At 55.2% G+C, this 20,071-nt stretch overlaps 3 protein-coding genes across 3 annotated transcripts; 1 reads left to right on the top strand and 2 right to left on the bottom strand.

Annotated features, from left to right (window-relative positions):
* Positions 1-187: 187 nt before the first annotated feature.
* On the bottom strand, positions 188-9,109 carry ACD (ACD shelterin complex subunit and telomerase recruitment factor; the record flags this gene model as incomplete). Its single annotated transcript, XM_080352059.1, has 14 exons — positions 188-952; positions 1,153-1,229; positions 1,598-2,277; positions 2,809-2,907; positions 3,570-3,650; positions 3,805-3,895; positions 4,087-4,250; positions 4,631-4,665; positions 5,553-5,597; positions 5,795-5,874; positions 6,409-6,499; positions 7,030-7,154; positions 8,407-8,536; positions 9,009-9,109. The coding sequence occupies 14 exons, from the start codon at positions 9,107-9,109 to the stop codon at positions 889-891; spliced, it is 1,863 nt and encodes a 620-aa protein (XP_080208185.1). The 3' UTR covers positions 188-888.
* A 2,161-nt stretch (positions 9,110-11,270) lies between these two features.
* LOC308045036 (C-signal-like) lies at positions 11,271-13,188 on the top strand (the record flags this gene model as incomplete). The annotated part of the gene is made up of 6 exons (XM_080352056.1): positions 11,271-11,417; positions 11,760-11,811; positions 11,990-12,177; positions 12,448-12,606; positions 12,731-12,850; positions 13,075-13,188. The coding sequence occupies 6 exons, from the start codon at positions 11,271-11,273 to the stop codon at positions 13,186-13,188; spliced, it is 780 nt and encodes a 259-aa protein (XP_080208182.1).
* A 763-nt stretch (positions 13,189-13,951) lies between these two features.
* Positions 13,952-19,475, bottom strand: LOC308045038 (C-signal-like; the record flags this gene model as incomplete). The annotated part of the gene is made up of 6 exons (XM_080352058.1): positions 19,207-19,475; positions 18,666-18,717; positions 15,592-15,779; positions 14,808-14,966; positions 14,397-14,507; positions 13,952-14,065 (listed from the first exon to the last, which is right to left on the bottom strand). Exons 1-6 carry the CDS (start codon positions 19,348-19,350, stop codon positions 13,952-13,954), a joined length of 768 nt encoding a protein of 255 aa, XP_080208184.1. The 5' UTR covers positions 19,351-19,475.
* Between the last annotated feature and the right edge of the window lie 596 nt (positions 19,476-20,071).

The raw sequence follows: 20,071 nt of genomic DNA, 5'->3' as shown, positions 1-20,071 counted from the left end.
GGATGCCTAGGAACCACGCCAGAGCCTTTGGGATGCACCTTCCCCATTGGCCTCTGCCACCCTAGGGTGCAGGAGGGGCAGCTGCTGATTTTTAGGCAGCGGCCATGCTGGCAGCCAGACATTTTTAGTAAGCGTTACAAGGGCCCTTCCGCCTCTCCAGCTCCTCAACCCGTGGGTACCGAGTCCAGCTCCCCCAAGACGCAGGCTTCCATCAGCAGGACCACGAGCCATGGCATTTCAGCACACAGCTCTGCAGCCCAGCTCCAGCCGCGCCGTCCCCGCAGCTCTCCTGAAAGCACCAGCGTCACCCCAACACCCCAGCGGCTTCCTCCCATGCCACCCTCTGCTCCAGACCAAATGCATTTCTTCCACAGATGTTTACGACAAAGCAACACCATGCTTTTTTTTTTTTTTTCTTACAAGAGCTGTGTATTTAAAAAATATACAATTTTTATTTTTAATTTCTACAGCATAATCCTGCGGGATATTTTTTTTGTAACAAACAGCGTGGGACCCTACCTAAACCCAGTCAATAAAATGTCCAAACTCCTGTGCTGCCTTTGGAGTGGGGTTAAGGTTCTGGGGCTTCTGTCATCACTGCTGCCCCTGCTATGGTGACATCAGGTCACCTCTTGTCCCCACTTGCCAGGCCAGGGTATTTGGAAAGGATGGAGAGTGAGAGGTGGGAGATGCTGAGGGTGCTGGCCTTCAACAGATCATCTTCCCAACATTTCTGGAGCCAGGGTCTCTGCAGGCAGGCCAACCCATTCAGTGGTCCCCTTGGGGACAGGGGTCCTGGTGTTCCCCCCTGCTCTCCCTAGCTCCTCTTCCCAGGCAGCTCTAAATTGTTTTTGCTGAATCAGCCAAGAACTGAAGTGTGGGCTGGGCTCAGGAGTCCACTTCTCCGTCTGTGAGGATCCAGCATGCCCATTTCAGCATTGCCTTTGAGATCCTGTGAAACCAGAGCAAGAGAACTGGAGTGAGAAGGGACCTGGCTGGGGACACTCTGCTGCAAGGCGGGACAGCCCAGTGACAAGAGGTAAGGCACAGTTTGGGGACCCGCTGCAGGGATGCAAACAGTGATGCCTGCATCCCCTGGGAGCAGCCATGGCGGGGACAGGAGACAGCCCTACAAACCCATCACTCACTGACCTGACAGATCTTATCTGCTCGCAGAGCTCAGGGCTCGGTGGATCGTATTTGTACTGGTCCGGCTGCTTCTTCACATACTGCAGAAGCAAAGGAGAGGTTGAGGCTAGTCTGCCCAAAACACAGCCCCCCGGCAATGCAGCCCAAGACCCTGATCCACCACAGGAAACCCCTGGATCTAACCCCTCAATCTTTTCCTCCTCTGCCAATCTTATTTTACTCAGAGAGCTGGAAGATGCTCCAGTAAGTGTTGGTTCCCACCCAGCTCAGGCTCAACGTGGTGCCCTAGATCCTCCTTTGGGAGGGTTGGGGCCACCACCTACACTGACACCTGCCTCCAACTCCCCATCCCAACCAGCCAGGTGAGGAAAGGCCTTGGGGATGGACTCTAGAAGCAGGGGGACAGAAAGAATCCCCCAGGGGACCCCAGCAGCTGCTTAATCTTTACCGGCTCCAGAGCTCTGCGCTGCTGTGGCCGTGAGCTGGGATCGCTCACTGGAGGTGCTCGCTCTTCCTCATCTTCTTCTTCCTCAGAAAGCTCCATTCCAGGCTCCTTTCTGCTCTTCTTTGCACCCCGTGTGCTCACAAACTCCCCACTCCTGCTTGTGTCTCTCCCTGTGCCGCACGAGGCACCTTGGGGATGCTGCTGGTCATTTTCTAACACCAGCTTCCTCTTGGTGCCCCCAGCATCTCCTTCCTGGGTTTTGGCACAAGCTGGATCGCGCTCCAACGTATCTGGAGGGAAATCTGTGCCACTGGAGTCTGCCTGCTCCTTATGAGGTGTCCCTTCAGGCAGGGATTGCAAGCGGCTGCTGGGCAAGACAGGAAAAACTGGAGAAAGAGACGGCAGGGTGGCCAGAGAGCACCCTGATACCTGTGGGGCTGGAGCAGGGCAGGGGACAGTGCAGGCTGGCTCTGCAGCTGATGTTGCCTGGGTGGCGCTGGTCCCCACCAGGCTGGTGGTCTGGTAGGAGTGGAGCAGGGAGGGAGAGGAGGTCTGCACCGGCTCTGCCTGTGGCAAACGCTTGGGAGAGTCCTGGCTGCAAGGTTCCAGCAAGTCGGGGGTGTTGCTGTCAGCAGTCACATCTTGCTGGGGCTTTGGGGAAAGGTCGTGTTGAGAGGCCTTCTCTGAGAACAGAAAATGCACAGTCAGCTGAGGCAGGGCTGGTGGTGGGATGGTCAGCTTGGGCAGGAGAGCAGTGGGGCTGGAAGGATGCAGGCACAGGGCAAGGGGAATGCTGCAGTACTTGTTTTTGGCCAGGGGAAAGCAAGCCAGCATCCAGGGTGAGCTACATGGAGGGGACTCATATCTGTAAGGTGCTTATTAACATGGCACATAATTTATTAGGTTAATATGCTTATAATAATCTCTAATACAATGATGTTTAACTCCTGTAGTTGTGTTAACTTTTCACGAACTACAAATGGACCTTTAATAGGACATGCTACAGTAACTGGTGGCTGCACTAGCTTCTGCCCTGTGTGTCCCGTCTAGATGAGGTTCTTAGGGACATGGTTTAGAGGTGGACTTGACAGTGCTGGGTTAATGGTTGGACTCGATGATCTTAAAGGTTTTTTTCCAACCAAAGCAATTCTATGATTCTATGACTGCCTCCTGATGGTGAGGCAGGCTGGATGCCCTGGGGCATGGGGACTCACCCTCTGAAGATTCCAAGGTCAAAGACATAGCGGGGAGCCTGTTCCAGGGGTTGTCCTGGGATCCCGCTGAGCTCTCCGACAAGGCTGTTGACTCAGCAGCTGCAATGATCAAGTCAGGGTGGGGGGGTTGATTCTGGCAAAGAAAGTAGCAGCCCCCTCCCAACCCTGCAGCGGCTACAAAGAACTGTGGATGGGGTCTCGGACAGAGATGGCGCTTGAAGGGAGCTCTGAGAGCCCTTTCCAACCAAAACTGGGGCATGCTCAGCCACATTCTCAGCCAGGCCCTGTGGCAGGCGGCGGAGAGGCAGACGCTGCCCAGAGCTCAGGTAGGTGGCAGGAAAACCTTCTCCAACACCCTGCACTGTCCAAGACAGCAGCTCACTTCATCTCCTCCTCTATGTGGAGGTACTTCTGCAGCAAAGCTTGGTGAGGCCAAGCCCAGTGAGGTGACACAAGCCTGTGCTGAACCACAAGCCAGACAAGAGCCTGCACTTGGGCAGGTGACTCGGGCTCTGTGATGGCATCAAAGGGACAAAATGTTCTGTTGTGCTCCCAGCACAAAAACCCAAAGCTGCTCAGCTTCAAGAGGCTACAGGAATGGGGCCATTGCCTGCCTGATCAAGAACAGGGCTGGGAGTCCTGGTCTCCCAAAGATCTGGCTATGCTGGTACCTCCTCTGCTCAATCCAAGAAGATGGTCTGAGTCAACTTCACAGGAAGCTACTAAGAAGCTGGATGGGGTGTGGAGGTTCCACTACTCACGGCTGACTTGGGATATGACACTTGAGTCACCTGGGACCATCCTTTCATCGCCACTCTTCCTGGGAGTTGCTTCACATGTGTCTGCAATGAAAGGGGCACTGTTAGTTGTGTCCCAGCACAGTGCACAGCCAGAGCAAAGGAAATCTTCTCCCCACCCCTGGGAGACCCTTATTTTACATTCTTGGACACTGAACTGCCCCCCTGCCTGTCCCACAGACAAAGCCACAACACTGACCTGCATTGGAAGCATCACAAGGAACTGCCTCCTCCTCCTCAGGAGGGATCACCAGGGTGTTGGCTGGAACCTTGAAGACATCTGTGCCCTTCTGAAATGACATATGACGTGGTTTTCCCTCAGCATTCCCACTCAAGGTGCTGGAGCCCACCCGTTGCTGGTAGCTGAACACCATCTCTCTCCTCAGCAAACCCTCAGCTCTGCCCACCACTCTTCCCCTTCCTTCTCCCCACCTTTCAGAACAGGGTCCCCACCACAAGCAGGCTCAGTGGCCAGACTGACCTCTTTTTTGCGCTCTTCCTCCCACTGAGTGATGGGAACCTCGTCCTTCCCCATTGCTGGGGTCTCCTTGGGCACCTGTAAATCCAAGCATTCCTCAGCCTTTTCCTTCAAAACCTCCAGCTGGTTCTGTCCAATGGCATCGATCAGCTGAGAGATGGATGGCTCTGGAGTGAGAATACATGAGTATCAGTGGAGAAGACACCTTAAGCCAGGCAAACCTCACTTGCAAATGCTTCTACTCTCATGGCATGACTGTCATGTGCACTGAAACCTGCAGAAACAACTCAAAATTTTGCATTTCATCTGCTTCTGAAAACTTTCCTTTCTCCACACAGGCCCTGGAGCAGCAGTGAAAGCATGAGCACGCAACAGTCCACGCTGCTTTAACTGTCAGCACCACCTCATCTTGCTTTGGGCTTAACACTGTTGCCTTGTGAGATATGGTCAGGTTTGTGCTACCTCTACCTAACACAGTCCAAGCCCAGGAGAGCCAGGAGCTCCCCCCAGGCAGCCAGAGCATCACATGCCCCCCACAACCCTTTACCTGAGCTGGGAGCATTCTTGAGAGTGAGACTCCTCCTGCAATAACCAAAGAGAAGACAAAGCCGGGTTAGGGCTCGGGCACACATGGGCCAGCAGCCCTTTGCAGCTCTCAGTCACAGATCAAGCACCCTGGCTTGTGGGAGAAGCAGATTCTCAACGGGTGCAGGATCCAGCCACTGCTCAGTATCCCAGGAGCTCTCATCAGGGAGCCCTGTTCCTGAAGATGGACCCATGGAGACCCCTGAGGATCTCCAGAGTTTGGGCTCTCACTGTAGAGTCAATCACAGAATGGCTGGGTTGGAAGGGACCTCTGGAGATCATCTAGTGCAACCCACCTGCTACCGCAGGATCACCAGAGCAGGTCACACAAGGTCACGTCCAGGTGTGTTTGAATGTCTCCAGAGGAGACTCCACAACCTCTCTTGGCAGCCTGTTCCAGGGCTCTGGCACCCTCAGACTGAAGAAGTTTCTCCTCACATTCAGGTGGAACCTTCTGTTTCAGTCTGTGCCCATTGCCCCTCAACCTATTGTTGGGCACCACTGAAAACAATCTGGTCCATCCTCTTGGCACCCACCCTTGAGATATTTATCAGCATAAATGAGATCCCCTTAGAAGAACGAGACGTGCAGGGTTTCACCCATTTGGCCATGCTGCCCTGCTAGAAGCAGCAGCTTCTCCATGGATATTTTCCACACAGCTCTGTCAACCCAGAGAAAGAGGTTGGGGATGGGGAGCTCTCTCTGTCACCAGGATCTCACTTTGCACGGCCTGCTCAGCTCTGTCATGTCCCAGGGCAAGTAGTCCCACAGGTTAACCAGGAGCTGCCGTAATGTGTGCTTGCCTCACCAACCTGCTCTAACACCACTCAGAGCCTCCATGGTGTCTGGGCATGTTCCCCAGCAATGGCCAGCCCCATACTTACAACCAGAGTTCCTTTATCTTCTGCATCACAGAGGGCTCCTGGTTCCTGTGGCACGATAAAAGCCGGTTACTGACTCGCTCCACGTCCCCACCTTCCTTCACAGCTTGGGATGGAGACAATTCCTCTTGAAAAGAGTCCCCACCACAACCAGCTCACACCAGGACTCCCAGGGTCAGCACCACTCTGGGGAGATGAAGAAACCCCCCACAAAGCAAAGCCCCCATATGCCCCACGGGCCATACCCGTCAGATGATTCCAGCCTCTGCCTCTCCATGGGCAGCACGATGAACCGGTGTGCCGTGAGGTAAAGCTCGCAGTCCTCCTGTGGGGAACACGGAGCCCCCTGAGGAACCTCTGCAGTCCCACCTCTGCTCCCGCCTCCCCCAGGGCCTGCAAGCACCCACACACCCACCCCAGCTCTGTCACCCACTCTCCCACTGAGGTGAGAGCCCCCTTGCAAAGGACAACCCCCTTCAACCTGGGGTTTGTACCCTTCTGCATCATCCTGAAGAGCCACAAGCCAGGCCTGGGCCAGCCCGAGGCCACAGGGGCACTCCTGAACCCCTGCAACCCAGAGCAGGCAGCTCTGCCGCCGCACAACAGCAGGAGGTGACAGCAGGTGGCCCTGGGGGAGATGGGCCACATATCTGTGGAGGGCTCATGCCATCCCCAGTGCCCAGGCCAAGCCAGCGTCACTGCCACACACCCCTGCAGGAGCTGCAGGTGAAGAAGAGAGAAGAAAGGCCATCCATCGTCCACCTCCAGCTCCTCGCCGCACGCCTGGGAGCAGCTCAAAACAGGCAGGAACCAAGGCAAGGTCAAGGAACAAGCTGCTTTCATTCATCAGAGCACTTACCAGCCTGGCCTCCTCCTGGAAACACACCGTGTACTTCTGCAAGACGATAATTCTGCAAACAAGGCTGGAAAGCCTGAGCTGAATGTGAGTGCTAGAAAAAGAGCAGAGCAGGAACGTCTTGGAGAGATGAAGGATGGAGCTGGAATACCCACACACATGGTGGGCCTCCCCCAACAGCCATGCCAATCACCACAGCGCATCAGTACACATCCCAGCACAAGTGCTCCTGGTTCACGCAACTTATTCCAGCTGCTTATCCTTGGCTCTTTTAGCAGCACCCCACCAGTCTAGGGGTGAACAAATGGGGAAACTGAGAGAAGCACTGAGGGAACAGCCCAAGCTACTGTGGTTAATGCTCTGGCTCCTCCCATGGACTCTTCAGTCCTTTCTAATCACATCTACATGGCATTGTAACTTCTGCCATCGACCCCTGCCCATCCCAGCCAGACAAAACTGGAGCACCAAGCATGGGCATTCCAGCTTCTTCTCCTAGCACACAGACTTTTCCCACCCTGTGATGGCTTTAGCTTAACACAACCTGAAACAAGACCAGGCGGGAGCCCCACTAGCAGCTGTGGAGAACCGCTGTCCCGGCCACAGCCGAGTCGTGGTGGAACCCACTTTTCCTCTGCCCGCAGAGCTTCGGATGTAAGGACCACGCGGATGTAGTAGGAGCCATCTGAGACCTGTAGGACGGCATCTTGGAGGACCCCAGGATGGTCCGAAACGGTCGAGTCACTCAAAATCTGTCAAGAGATTGGGGAGGGGAGGAAAAAGAAACCTCATTTACAGACTTCCCTGCTGGATCTTCATCAGTACAGACACAAGCGATCTCCTGCTTGGGAGCACGGACTGGGCCAAGAAGTAGCAAACCAGTGGTTTTACCACCTCCATGTCCTCAGATGGGATGGGGAACGGGACCACGGGGCTTCCTCTTTTTCACTGTCATTTTTTTTTTTCCCCATCTTATGTCTCCCTCCATTTAAATCATAACATCCATCTTTCCTTTTCCTGGCAGTAAGGAGATACCTGACTCGCCTCAATCATCTCATCCGCAAAAGACATTAGGAGATTGCCAACAATAACGTTGTCCATGGTAGGATGCTGCTACAAGCATCCAAAGGCTGCAAGAGAACAGCAAACCAGAGCACTGGAGCTGGGTCTCTCCAGCATCCAGATCATGACCACAACACATCAAAAAATGGGAACCGCACGCCCTGCCTGTGCAGGTCTCACATCTGCTTGTGCACCCGGTTGTCTCACAGCACTTTCATCTAACCCCGCTAAGTCCACAGCTGATGATCAGCAGCACTGACTCCACTCGGTTGCTTTCCTCCTGCTTCCTTCCCGCTGCCCAGCAGGCCCCAAACGGGCAAGAGTGCCCTGACTGAAGCTCTCTCCTGCCACGTGGGACAGATCAAATGTCAAAGACATTGTCAGCACTGCACATAAAGCTCTCCAGGATCTACACAGGACCAAGTGTTGTGCCTCGGAGCCCCATGACCTGAATCACCACCAAAGAGGCTCTCCTAAAAGAGCCAGTATCCACAGGAGGACAAGCTTGTGGTCCCACCAAAGCTCATCACCAGGAAAGCTGGAGGAGGTTCCAGACATCACAGCAGATTCTCCTTCTGCCTCCTGGCACCCACTGTCAGGCCCACCCATCAGCTGGCATGGTACAAGGAAGGGCAGGACACAGAGAGAGGGAGGAAGAAGGCAAGGTGGCCTACAAGTGCCAGGCTAGGAGAGAAGATGACTTTGGAGACTGCAAACTATTTATTTGGATGAGAGCAGGGCACACCTTCCAGAGATGCAAAAGTCAGCCAAGGCCACCAGAAATGGGCAAAGCAATATTCATCCACCCCCAAGAAAGACATCAGGGACTTTGAGGAGGTTTGCCCACCCACAGCCAACAAATTGGGAACCACTGAATACTTTCAGGAATTTGGATTTCAGATGTTGTTGGTGCATTGTAAGACAGCCCCTCTCGGTACCTACCCGCAGGACCTGTCCGGCCAGGAGATTCTCACTGGTATCCAGCTGCTCATAATTCACCAAGAGGTTGGCAATCCAAGGCTCCAGGGTGTAGAGTTTAGGAGAAGCCATGTTCTTGTCTTCATACTCAAAACTATGGGAGAAGAAAGGAGGCACCAAATCAGAAGAGCAAGATGCAGCAAAGCTCCAGCATCCCAGGAACAGCTTTACACACCAAACACAGCCCCAGCCCCAGGGGTGGCTCACATCCAGCCCAAATCCGCCCCCTTCTCTGCACGGACACCCCAGCTAAGGGAGGAAGATGGGCTGCAGGTCCTGCAGCACCCCAGTCGTGACGAGGGGGGATATCAGGTCAGGTTGAGGGCATTTTTTTCCAACTCTTCCCATATTGTTTATTATGCCCCAATAATCATTTTCCTCTGCCCAGGACTTCACCATCACTCTCTTAACTGTAAAAAGGGGAAGGGGTCTCTCTTTGCTGGATAGGGGCCATGCAGAGGGGCTGGGGACAGCCAGGGTTGTGGTCAGGCAAGGGTTTGGGGACAGGCAGGAGTCTGGGGTCAGCCAGGGCTGCCGTGCCGAACCCCCCGATCACCCCGCCTCACCTGGGCCCCGGCACCGGCCGCCGCCCCTCCGGCTGCTCCCGCTGGCCCCGCTGCTCCCCCGCGCCCGCCCCGCCGGGACAAGCGGCCGCCGCCGCCGCCATGGCCGCGGGAAGCGAAGCGACAGCGGCCCGTGCCCCTGGAACAGGAAACGGGCCGCGCTGCCCGGGATCCGGGGCGGAGCGGCTGGCGGTGCCCGCCCGGCTGCGGCTCCGGCCCTATCTGCGGCGTCGTCGTCACTCTTGTCCTCGTTTGTACCGCCCGTTCACATCCCCACCGCATTCCCAACCCCGTCCACATCCATTCCCAGCCCCATCCACACACCGATCTCCAACCCCATCCACATCCATTCCCAGCCCCATCCACACACCGATCTCCAACCCCATCCACATCCATTCCCAGCCCCATCCACACACCGATCTCCAACCCCATCCACATCCATTCCCAGCCCCATCCACACACCGATCTCCAACCCCATCCACATCCATTCCCAGCCCCATCCACACACCGATCTCCAACCCCATCCACATCCATTCCCAGCCCCATCCACACACCGATCTCCAACCCCGTCCACATCCATTCCCAGCCCCATCCACATGCCTATCTCCAACCTCATGCCCATGTGCATCTCCATCTGCCTCCCCAGCCTGCACCGGGTTCCCCACTCACCTCCAGGCTTTCCCCAGGCACACACACACTTTTCCCTGTTGTTTGGTAGGTTTTCTGTCACTGGTTACCATTTGGTGGTTCTGCATGCTGACAAACCATCACTGAAACATGACCTTGTTTTTGCATTATTTCCTCTGGTTTTGGCTCTAACAGCTCTAAGCAGCCCCAGGTTCTCCCCAGGTGGTTGCCCATGGGAAGAAGCATCCTTCGGCGATGGGCTCGCACACACTTTGCCTCTTCTTGAGGCGTTAAAGCTGCTTACCTGCTTAAATCTGGCAAGCAAACCAGGAAACGCTCAGAAATGCTGAAGGGATGGTAAACGCCTCCTCCTCTGGCGCAGGTCAGGGCTGACACCAGGACATGCAGGTTGTGGCTCAGTCTGGTCGGTGTCTTTACAGCTCCAGGCTGAGGTTGTGGCTGCACCGGTGGGCTTGAGTGAGCGCAGTGAAATGCCATGACAAGACCAATTAGTGCTACACAGGAGAGTAGACAGTATGGTTTGTTTTTAAGGAAAAAAACCCTCATTTATTAGGATCTCTGCATTAGGTAGCATACACAGGGAGGATCAAATTTCCAGGACAGGAGGGCTGGTTACTGTACAGTTGCAAAGGTCCTTGTAGCAGCATCTCCAGCTGGAGCAGGTGAGACTCCCCAGGCTTACACCTACCTACTCCTGCACAATCACCTGCCTGATCTGTTGTTATTAATTATCTTAAAATACTTACAAAACATCTCCTAACTATCTTATATGTATCTTCTGCTATTACAAATTGTCTGTGCATGGTTTGGTCAATGCTGTAGCAGGAACCACCTGGGGAGGCCATGGGATACCCAGGTCCTCCCCATCAGCCCATGGAGACATGCAGGTAGTGCTCCTCAATTGACTTTAGACAGAGCAGGAGCTCCTGGGGATTCTTCAGGCCTGCCCTGAAGCTCCTGTATCCACCAGTCAGAGTTTTCTTTGGAGTTCAGTGTATCACCACCAGGCTGCTTGGTCTGCAACTTAAGTACTAGAGCTGTTGTTAGAGCAGACCCTCAGGAAGGTGTTCCTCTGGGCAGTTCTGAAGGCTTCCAAGAAGTCCTTGGGGGTCAAGGGACACTCATCTGTCCTGGCTGCTTCACCCCTGGCTTTGAGGTTGCACAAATTATGTTCAACAAACTGTGCTGGACAGGGTCAATGAGTTAACCCTTGCCTGCCTGACCTCAGGTGAGGGCAGGGACAGAGACTGGTGTCCCAAGAGGGAGGGCAGCAGTGGGAGAGGGCATCTTGGTGGAGGAAGCATGGTAGGACAGGCTCAGAAAACCAAGCAGCTTAGGTTTGGTGAAGTAGGAAAGTTACAAAGAACAGCTCTCCATACATCCAGCCCAGGGTGTTCCCTGCCTGGGTAGGACACTCAGCTCACTCTGTGTCATTCCTTGGCTGCCAGGAAAGCTGGATTGCGGGTATGGACCACAGCCAAGAGACTTGAGTGCAGGCAGAAAATGCCCTAGAGCCTTGGGCTGATGCAAGCCCTCGCGGGAAAATGCGAGATAACCCAATAGCAAAAGGTATCTGAAGAGGCAGGGCGAGTGCACAGCAGTGGCAAACAGAGGGGCATGGCAGACCTTCACGTCCGCTCCGTTCTGGTCACTGGGGCCAACCGGGGAATCGGTCTGGGGTTTGTCCGGCAGTTCCTGCAGATGCCAAAGCCACCTGAGTGGGTCTTTGCAGCTTGTCGGGACCCCAAGGGACAGCGAGCGCAGGTGGGGCTGGGCTGGGGGGGGTGGGTGGTGCTGGAGGATGGGAGAACTCGGTGCCAGGGCAGCAGGTTGAGCAGGGAGGGGGTTTGCAAAGGGCTGGAGCTGCAGCTGGGCTGGGACAGCTGTGGGACCAGCTGTGCATGGGATGTGTGGAGGGGACAGTGGCTCGTGGCGTGTGCAGGAGGCACACAGCCCCATCTAATGGGAGCGGGGCAGCCAGAGCGGGGTGCTGGGCGCCAGGCGGGGCAGGGACGAGCTGGAGCAACACGGGTTTGCCTGGGAAAGGCTGAGCCTCTGCACAGCCCCTCCTGCCTCTCCGTGCCCACGTGGTCCCCTCTTTTGCAGGAGTTACAGAATTTGGCCTCCAGGCACCCCAACCTGGTGATCACCCAACTTGGTAAGTACCCCGAGGTGGGGGTCCCTGGCCCCAGTTCCCCTTTCTGCGCAGCACCACGGCTCCCACAGCCCTGGCGAGGGCCCGGGTGCTGAGACACCCTGGGAGCCCAGTGCCGGGAACACGGGGGGCTCCAAGCCAGCATGGGGACACGGGCACCCACCTCCCCTGTGTTCTGCAGATGTCAATGATCCCACCAGCATCAAGGCGGCTGCAGCCAGAGTGGAGGAACAGCTGGGGGGCTCAGGGCTGAACCTCCTCATCAACAACGCTGCGATTGCCAAGATGACCACGCTTGATGGCGAGACGCTGGAGGACATGATCCAGGTTTACACCACCAACACCGCTGGGCCGCTGCTGCTGGGCCAGGTGAGACCCTCACCCCAACTGGGCTGTGCTGGGGGACAAAGGGCTGGTGGGAGGGGGTCCTGCTGCTGCTCCAGTGCTTGGTGGGCTCGTGGTCAATGGAGCTCATGGAGCCACAGGCTGGAGCTCAGGAACTGGAGCCTTATGGGCTGGGGCAGTGGGAACGAGAGGGAGGATGCTCCAGTGCTGGCGCTAATGTTAACACTGTGGAAAGAGCTTGTCCTGTTCTCTGTGCACAACCCTATTTCCTTTCGTCCCCTTCTCTCCTCTCAGGCGTTCCTGCCCTTGCTGAAGAAGGCTGCCCAGGGGAGCCCGGGCTCAGCGCCGAGCTGCAGCAAGGCTGCCATCGTCAACATATCCAGCTCTGCAGGCTCCATCGCTTCTCCTTTTGGTTGGGATAAGATGCAAGTTGTCTCCTATCGCTGCAGCAAGGTACTGCCAGGCTGTGCCAGGGACAGATCTGCTTCCCCTCCCCTGCCCCAGCCACCAGCTCTGCACATGTCCCCCGCAGCCACCCTTCCCCTCCCACCACCATCCCTGCCCTGTCTCCCCACAGGCTGCTCTGAACATGCTGACCAAGTGCCAGTCCCTGGGGTACCGGGAACACGGCATCCTCTGCGTCGCTCTCGACCCTGGCTGGGTACAAACGGAGATGGGGAGCTCAACTGGAGACACGGTAGGAGTTTCACCATGGCGGGTCCATCAGAGCCCTTGACCATGATCCGCCCTGTCCCCAGATATCCAATGCCCTCATCTCCTCAGCTCTCTGCCAGGCCCCTCTGCCCAGGACTAGCAGCTTTCCCCTGCCCTTGAGCAGCTCCTTCCCCTGCCACTGGCTGCTCCAGGGCAGCCCTTAGCCAGGCCTTGGGCACAAGCTGCCTCTCCCGCTCTGTCCCACAGGCCCCTGTGACGGTGGACGCCAGCGTGCAAGGGATGCTGAAGGTGCTCTCCTCCCTCTCCGAGGAGGACACCAGCACCTTCCTGAATTGGAAAGAGAATGTCCTGCCCTGGTGAAATGCCAGCCCGACCTCCTGGCAGCAGGACCCTGTGTTCCCCCCTGCCCCATGTCCTCAATAAACCCCTGACTGAGAGCCACCAGCTCTGCTGTGCAGCCCCGCTCCTCATCCGGGGGTGTGGACGTGCCCGCTGCCATGTGCCCAATCCATGGCTGTCACTGGAGTCCCTGCGAGTGACAGTGTGTGGGTCCCATGGCACCATGACCACCTTTTGGAGACAACACCTCCAGGAGGCACTGGAGCCAGGGCAGAGCCCCTCTACTGGGAGGTGAGAGAGAGGTTGTCTGAGTATCCATGGGACTGGCAAACATCCCAAGAACCTGCAGTGCCGGCTTTGCCCCTGCCTACCTGCAGGGCACTGAGGGCTCTGCTCAGTCTGGAGTGCCCAAGGGGCTGGGGGTCACAGGGACTGGCTGCGCTCTCCCCTCAGTCAGGGGATGCTTGGTCACAGGCAGGAAAGATGGACACGTGGCGCTCAGGCAGCATATGGGGAGCGGGTGGCAGACTCAGCAGGGTGAGCAGAGACAGAGCAGAGAGGCATCAGCTCCTGATGTTTACAGAAGTGGGGGGTACAGGGTGGCTGAAGAGCCACATGTGGGGTGGGGAAGGGGAGAGAAGCTACTTCCTGTGCCTTTCCCCTCTCTCTGGCAGCCTGGGGCAGGCTGAGGGTGAGTGCGGTGGCCACACGAAGGGGTGAGCTGGTGAGTGGTAGGCTGCACAGTCAGCAAGAGGCGCCGTCCACCTGTCCGTCTGTCTGTCCATCACCAGGGCAAGCTGTTCCCTTCCCAGTCAAGGAAGGCTCCAGAGGTCTCCTGCGAGAGGCCGGCCAGCACACTCAGGATGCCCCGCACGCTCTGCTCCACTGTCAGCAGCGCCTGCAGAAGAGGACCAGGTGCAGTGTCCCTGCCACGGGCTGTGGCCAGCATGGAAAGCAGCCAGGCTTGGCCAGACTGGGGGAGCAGCACCCAGGGTGCTTGTGGGGGCATTTTTCCTTACTGCCACCCCCTTCCTCTCTGTGCTGGGCAAGGTGGACAGGGCTGGCTATCCCATGCATTTGTCACATTGCAACTTGCTGCCTGTTCCCTGCCTGCTCTGCCCCAGAAGATGGTCCCAGCAGCCCACAGCATCACACAACATCCCCTGCCATCCCTGAGAGATGGGGGTACAGCAGGGGACCTGCTGGTCCTCCTCTGCACAGCCCGGTACCTTCTCCGTCCCCATGTCGGTTTTCACCCAGCCGGGATGGATGGCAGCGCACAAGATGCCCTGGTCTCGGAGCTCTGCAGCCATGCACCTTGTCATCATGTTCTGGGCAGCCTGGAAGAGGCACCACTGTGCCAGCATGACTCAGGGCATGGGTGGGCAGGATGGGGGACATTTCCAAGCCAGAAAATGGCTGTGAAGGTAGGAAATGGGACTTTGCTCTGGGGTAAAGCATCAACACAACCCACCTGAAGGGTCAGTCCTGTTTACTGCTGGTCTTGATCTCTGTGCTTATGCTTGGGAGAACCTGACAGGGGGTGATGGGTGGCCTGGGCAGGTGGGTCCCCCCATGGGCTCCCCTCCACGGACACAGGGCACAACAGAGCATTCCCAGCTCCTCCCCTGGCGCCTCACCTTGCTGGCACGGTACGGGTACATGGGAGCCTCCAACACGCCGGGGCACAGCCCGATGGAGCCCAGTTTGGTGGAGACATTGATGACCGCAGCCCTGCTGCAGCTCAGCCCCTCCTTCCCCATGCCCTTCGCTGCCTTGTCCAGGAGTGGCAGAAATTCCTGATGCAAAGACACCGATGCTCTGTCAATACATGACAAACCCCGAGCTTGAGGACTACCTTGGAGGTCTCTGTCACAGACCATGAACAAGCAGCTGGAAAGACACCCCCAGCAGAAAGAAGGGCAGGGGATGGGGAGGACACCCCAAGGATGGGCCAGGCTCCAGCCTTTCCCTTCCTCAGGGAAGTAGCAAGCTGGCACAGCCAGCCCGGGGCAGGCAGGAGCTCCAGCTGTGGGGGAGTGAAGCAGGAGACATTTAGATTGGATATTAAGAAAAATTTCTTCCTGGAATGTCAGGCATTGGAACGGGCTGCCCAAGGAAGCAGTGGAGTTACTATCCCTGGAGGGGTTTAAAAGATGCATAGATGAGGTTCTTAGGGACATGGTTTAGTGTCAGTGTTGGGTTAACGTTTGGACTAGGTGATCTTGAAGGTCTTTTCCAACCAGAATCATTCTATGGGAGATGCTGGGGCTGGGCTGCCCCTCGGCAGAGGAGACTCACGGTCCTGATCTTGCCCCCATCAGTCTGTCGCATACGAGAGAGCAAGAACCCACCCAGCTGAGAGCACCTTTGCCATGGGCAGCATCTCCCCAGGCAGGAGAAGCCCCAAATCTGCACACGCACCTTGGCAACCTGGATTGGCCCGACTGCGTTGATGGCAAAGATGGAGAGCATCTCCTGCAAATCCAGGGAGCGCAGCGTGGCGTGCGAGCTGACGCCTGCGTTGTTGATGAGCAGGTTCAAGCCTTGGTCCTTCAGGTGAGACTCCACAGCCCGCACAGCCCCTCGGATGCTGGGCAAGTTCACCGTGTCTGCCGGGGCAAAAAGCAAAGTGGAGGAGAGCTCCAGAGAGTCACACAGTGTCTGCTGGAAACTCTGCAGTGGCTGGAAGGGCATGCTTTAAATCAAAAAGAAAGAACCAGGTTTAGGAGGTCAGGGTATGAAACACATTGAAATGAGCAGCCGTTTGTCCTCACCTCTTGGTTTCACAGCCTTAGCTGAATCAAACCTGAGTTCAGCCCTTTCCTGGTCATCTGGAAGCTACTGGTAAGAAGAACATAGCTGTATTTGCTTTCTGTCCTCAAGGAACTGATGATTCCATGGGGGGTGCTCAGTCCTTGCACACTGAGACTCCCAGTTTCATGCCCACCAGGGGCCAACGCAGTTGGATGGGCACATTTTAAGAACAGACACCATCTTTGGGCTAACAACCCAACTACACTCTTTGAGTACTTCTGCATTGCACAGCAGCTATAAGGGCTGTGGGGGGACAAATTAATTTCATTTTTAAAAATGTGAAGATCTTTCCTGATTGATATCTGTTCTGACATCATTTAGAGCTATTTTTTCCTTTTTTAGCAATTGGTGCTTAAATTGATCTTCCACAGCACAAATTACCGCAGCTTTGCAGCCATTTGCATGCAAAAATCCTGCCTTTTTTAAAAAATTATTATTATTATTTTTTTCTGTTTAGATTTTTTTTTTCTTCACATCATTACTGATGAGTATTTGGAGCTGACAGATGAGCTGAGCACAGGTAATAGAAGATTGGGTATATAACCTGCAGTATTTGATTGCAGGCTCTGAGTCTGAACCTCCACAGCTGCTGCAGCCAGGCTGTGGGGACAACCACCCTCCAGCACCAGCCGACATCCCCGGAATGGTGCTAACAGGGGTGAGCACTTCCAGTGCCTTTTTCATCATTTAAATATTGTTATCTCTGTGAAAATCTGCTATGCTTTAATTGAAGGATTTTTTGGCTAAAGCAATGCAAGCGGTATATTTTGTGCTCAGTTTTTGGATTTGCTTGTTAGGATGTGCATCCCCTACCCGCTGCTCACCCAACTGAAGTGGTTGTTGTTTATTTAAAAGAGGTTACCTGAACACCTTCAGGAACTGAAATGGGCTAGTTAGGCCAACATTAAGCTTTGTATATTGCTTTTTAATAACCCAGCTACACTCCTGAGCCCTTAAGAACCATGAATATTCACGTGTATGGGCACGCTGGCATGTGCCTTTGCTCCCCCAAGCACATTTCTGCACGCATTTCTTACAGGGATTAATCTGATGAGCTTGCTGGGCAGGGGTGGATCACAGAGCTGGATTTCTTTTTTGCAACACTTTGGCCTGAGTTGTTTTTCTGTTCTCATCCTTAGGCAAGACTGACTTAGCAAAGGTTTGCAAGGCTGAGGACTCCCTTCTTGCAGTGTTGCTTACGCTGTGGAGCAGCAGAAAAACCCATTTTCCTGGCATTTTTAACTATCCCAATGCCTTTATGGTGCTAAGCAAGTATTTGGGTAGCCTGGGGCTTGCACTACCTTGCTCTGTGCAGCATGGGACATCACAGAGGTGTCACGAAAACGTTTTGGGGGAATTTAATGAGAGAATCTGCTGTGGAGCTGCTGTATGTGAGGGGATGGAGCTTTGGGATTTGAGAGCTGCAGGACATATCACGGGAGGCTGTTCAGTGACTTCTCTGTGGATAACGATCAAAAGGAGCTCAAAGCTCCATCACTCACCACGCGTGAGGGATCTTTCACTTGCGTTGCTGAATGGTTAATTGCTCTGGTTGGAGTAATTGCTCCAAGAAGCCTGGAGCAGCTTCTCCTTTTAAAAAATACTTCGTTATCGTTGGATTATCCAAAGCTTTTTAGCTTATTTTTGGGCTTTATTCATAGCCTAGTTTTTGGGGTGTATGTGTTTTAGTAAAGGTTGTTTATTCAGTGGTCAGCCCCTTGAGATGTCCTTTTTATTTTAGCCACACTTTGGTGAGCAAAGTGAGCACTGTCTTCTCATCACATGCTGCTGTTTGGGGCTCGCAGGTAATTTTAAAGATGCTACTTTTTGTGACAGAGCAGGTGTTCTAATTTAATAATCTATTTAACAGTAAGAGAGAGATTTTCTGCATCCTGTTAGTAAAGGCTGACTTCAGGAATGCCTTCTTTGCTGATAAATGCTAAAAATTTACTTGAACATTTTAGTTTATTTTAATAAATAAATAGGTAGAAACCAAAATGGTCTCTGCATTGCCTTGATTTAGTTTTCTTCTTATTGGCTCTAAGAAAAGACTCAAACTTATTTAAAAGCTCTGGTTGCTTCCTACGTCATTTATAATAGTGATGGCAATTCTGTGAAAACCCTTCCTTTAAATGCTTCTTTTGGGTTTGGATGGGTTTTTTACCAACTCATCATAAAAAAAGGAGGCTCCAAGCGGCCCCTGCCCTCTCAGACACTGCTGTCTGCTTTCTCCAGACACATGTTCAGGAAAACATGTTCCTCAGCCTGGTGATCCTTATCTCCACAGGCTTCACCCAGCATTGCCCTTCCCACCGACCCCCCAGCCCTGACCAGCACCCTGGAAACTTCCCACCTGCAAATACCCCAGGGACAGGGCATTGACCACCTCTCTGAGCAACCTGTGCCAGTGTTTCACCACCCTCACTGTAAACAATTTCTTCCTTGTACCCAGTCTGAATCTCCCCTCTTTTAATTTAAAACCCTCACCCCTTGTCCTATTGCAACAGGCATCTGGACGCCTGCCCAGATGTGTGACCAGATGTGCGCCCATCCCTCCCCGCCTGGCAGAGCTGGAGCTGCCTGGCTGCCAGCATTACAGCAGGCTGCCCGACAAAGCTGTCCCCAAAGCAAGGGGAAGGCTAGAAGCCATGTTGGGTGCAAGAAGGTAGATTGCTCCATACCTAGCTGGACCAGTTTGATGCTGGAGTGCTGGGCAGCTAATTCTCGCAGGGCCTGGAAACAAAGTGATGGAGCAAATGGAGGAGGTTAGATGTCACCAGTGGCACCTCCAGGTCTCCCACCCCTTCTCCCAAGTCACGCTGGAGCTGGGACAGGGTGGCTTTGCTTTCACTGGGGAAGGAAGGAGTGTGGGACCATTCCCAGCAGATGGGGCAGGAGAAGGGATGCACTGGGATTGCACATTGCCCCCCTTCCTCGGCCATCCCAGCATGGCAAAGGGGTTGGCCAGCCATCAGTATGGCCAGGAGCAAGCGCCGAGGACACGGGCACCCTGTCTGCCCCTCCAGCCTCACCCCACCCAGCTGGATCAGGCACAGACATAACCGCAGGGCTTAGGGGGCCATGAGACCCTGCTGGAGCACCCCCACCCCTGGTGCCAGAGCACCCAGCCAGGGCCAGACCCAGCAGCACCCTGGCAGGGACCACAAATTCCCTTCGCCCGCCTGGCTCAGGACCATCCCCGTGCCCTGTGCCTGCACTCACCTTCCCTCTCGGGCCCTCGGGGTCACGGCAGGTAGCAAAGATGTGCTGGGGGGGCTGGGGGCTGGCAGCGAGCTGCCTCACCAGCTCCAGCCCGATTCCGCGGTTGGAGCCCGTCACTAGGACGCTCCGAGCCAGCGCAGACATCTCGGCAGTCTCTGCGCCTGGTGGTGACACACAGCAGGATTGTCACCTGCTCGGCGTGAAGAGGAGCCAGGCACAGCCCAGGGTGTGGCTCTGGGCGCCCATGGGGACGGGGACAGTGCCAGCACCAGCCCTGGCCCCTCACCTGCCCCCCAGCAGAGCCAGGATCCAGCGTGGACCAAGGGCTCCACAGCACTCAGTACCACACATCTGCATTATCTCCTCCCCCACCACTCAGCTCCTCTGAAGCCTCAGCTCCAGAGTCCCCACAACTGATGGAGGAGGGTCACCTCCACCACGAGCTTGGAAGAGCACTTGGAAACGCCACCAGGAAGCAGAAAATCAAGTCCAAATCTGGTTGTGGCCAGCGATCTCCCAGTTCAGGGGGGTGAGTTTGGGATCGTTGAGCCCAGGGATGCTAATGCAAAGCCCATCTTGGGAAGTGCAAGGAGGGCATTTCTGGCACTGGAAGCTCAACTCATGCCAATGCTTCACCCAGAGCACCCAGGAGCCAGCAGAGAAGACCCCCAGCTCCCTGCAGCCCTGTCCCCCTGATGCAGGGGCTCCAAGCCCATAGCCATGGACCTTCTCCTTGCTGGATGCTCGCCAACCCAAGAGGTGCCTGCAAAGCCTAAGCTCCTGCAGCCCAGACCAGCCTGGGGATATGAATTTTTCGGAGGCAGGAGTGAGTAAGGTGCTTGTCACGGAGGCACCCCGAGGTTAA

This window comes from Nesoenas mayeri (assembly GCF_963082525.1).
Source record: "Nesoenas mayeri genome assembly, chromosome: 12".
Taxonomy (NCBI): domain Eukaryota; kingdom Metazoa; phylum Chordata; class Aves; order Columbiformes; family Columbidae; genus Nesoenas; species Nesoenas mayeri.
This window is presented reverse-complemented; position numbering and strand designations above follow the sequence as displayed.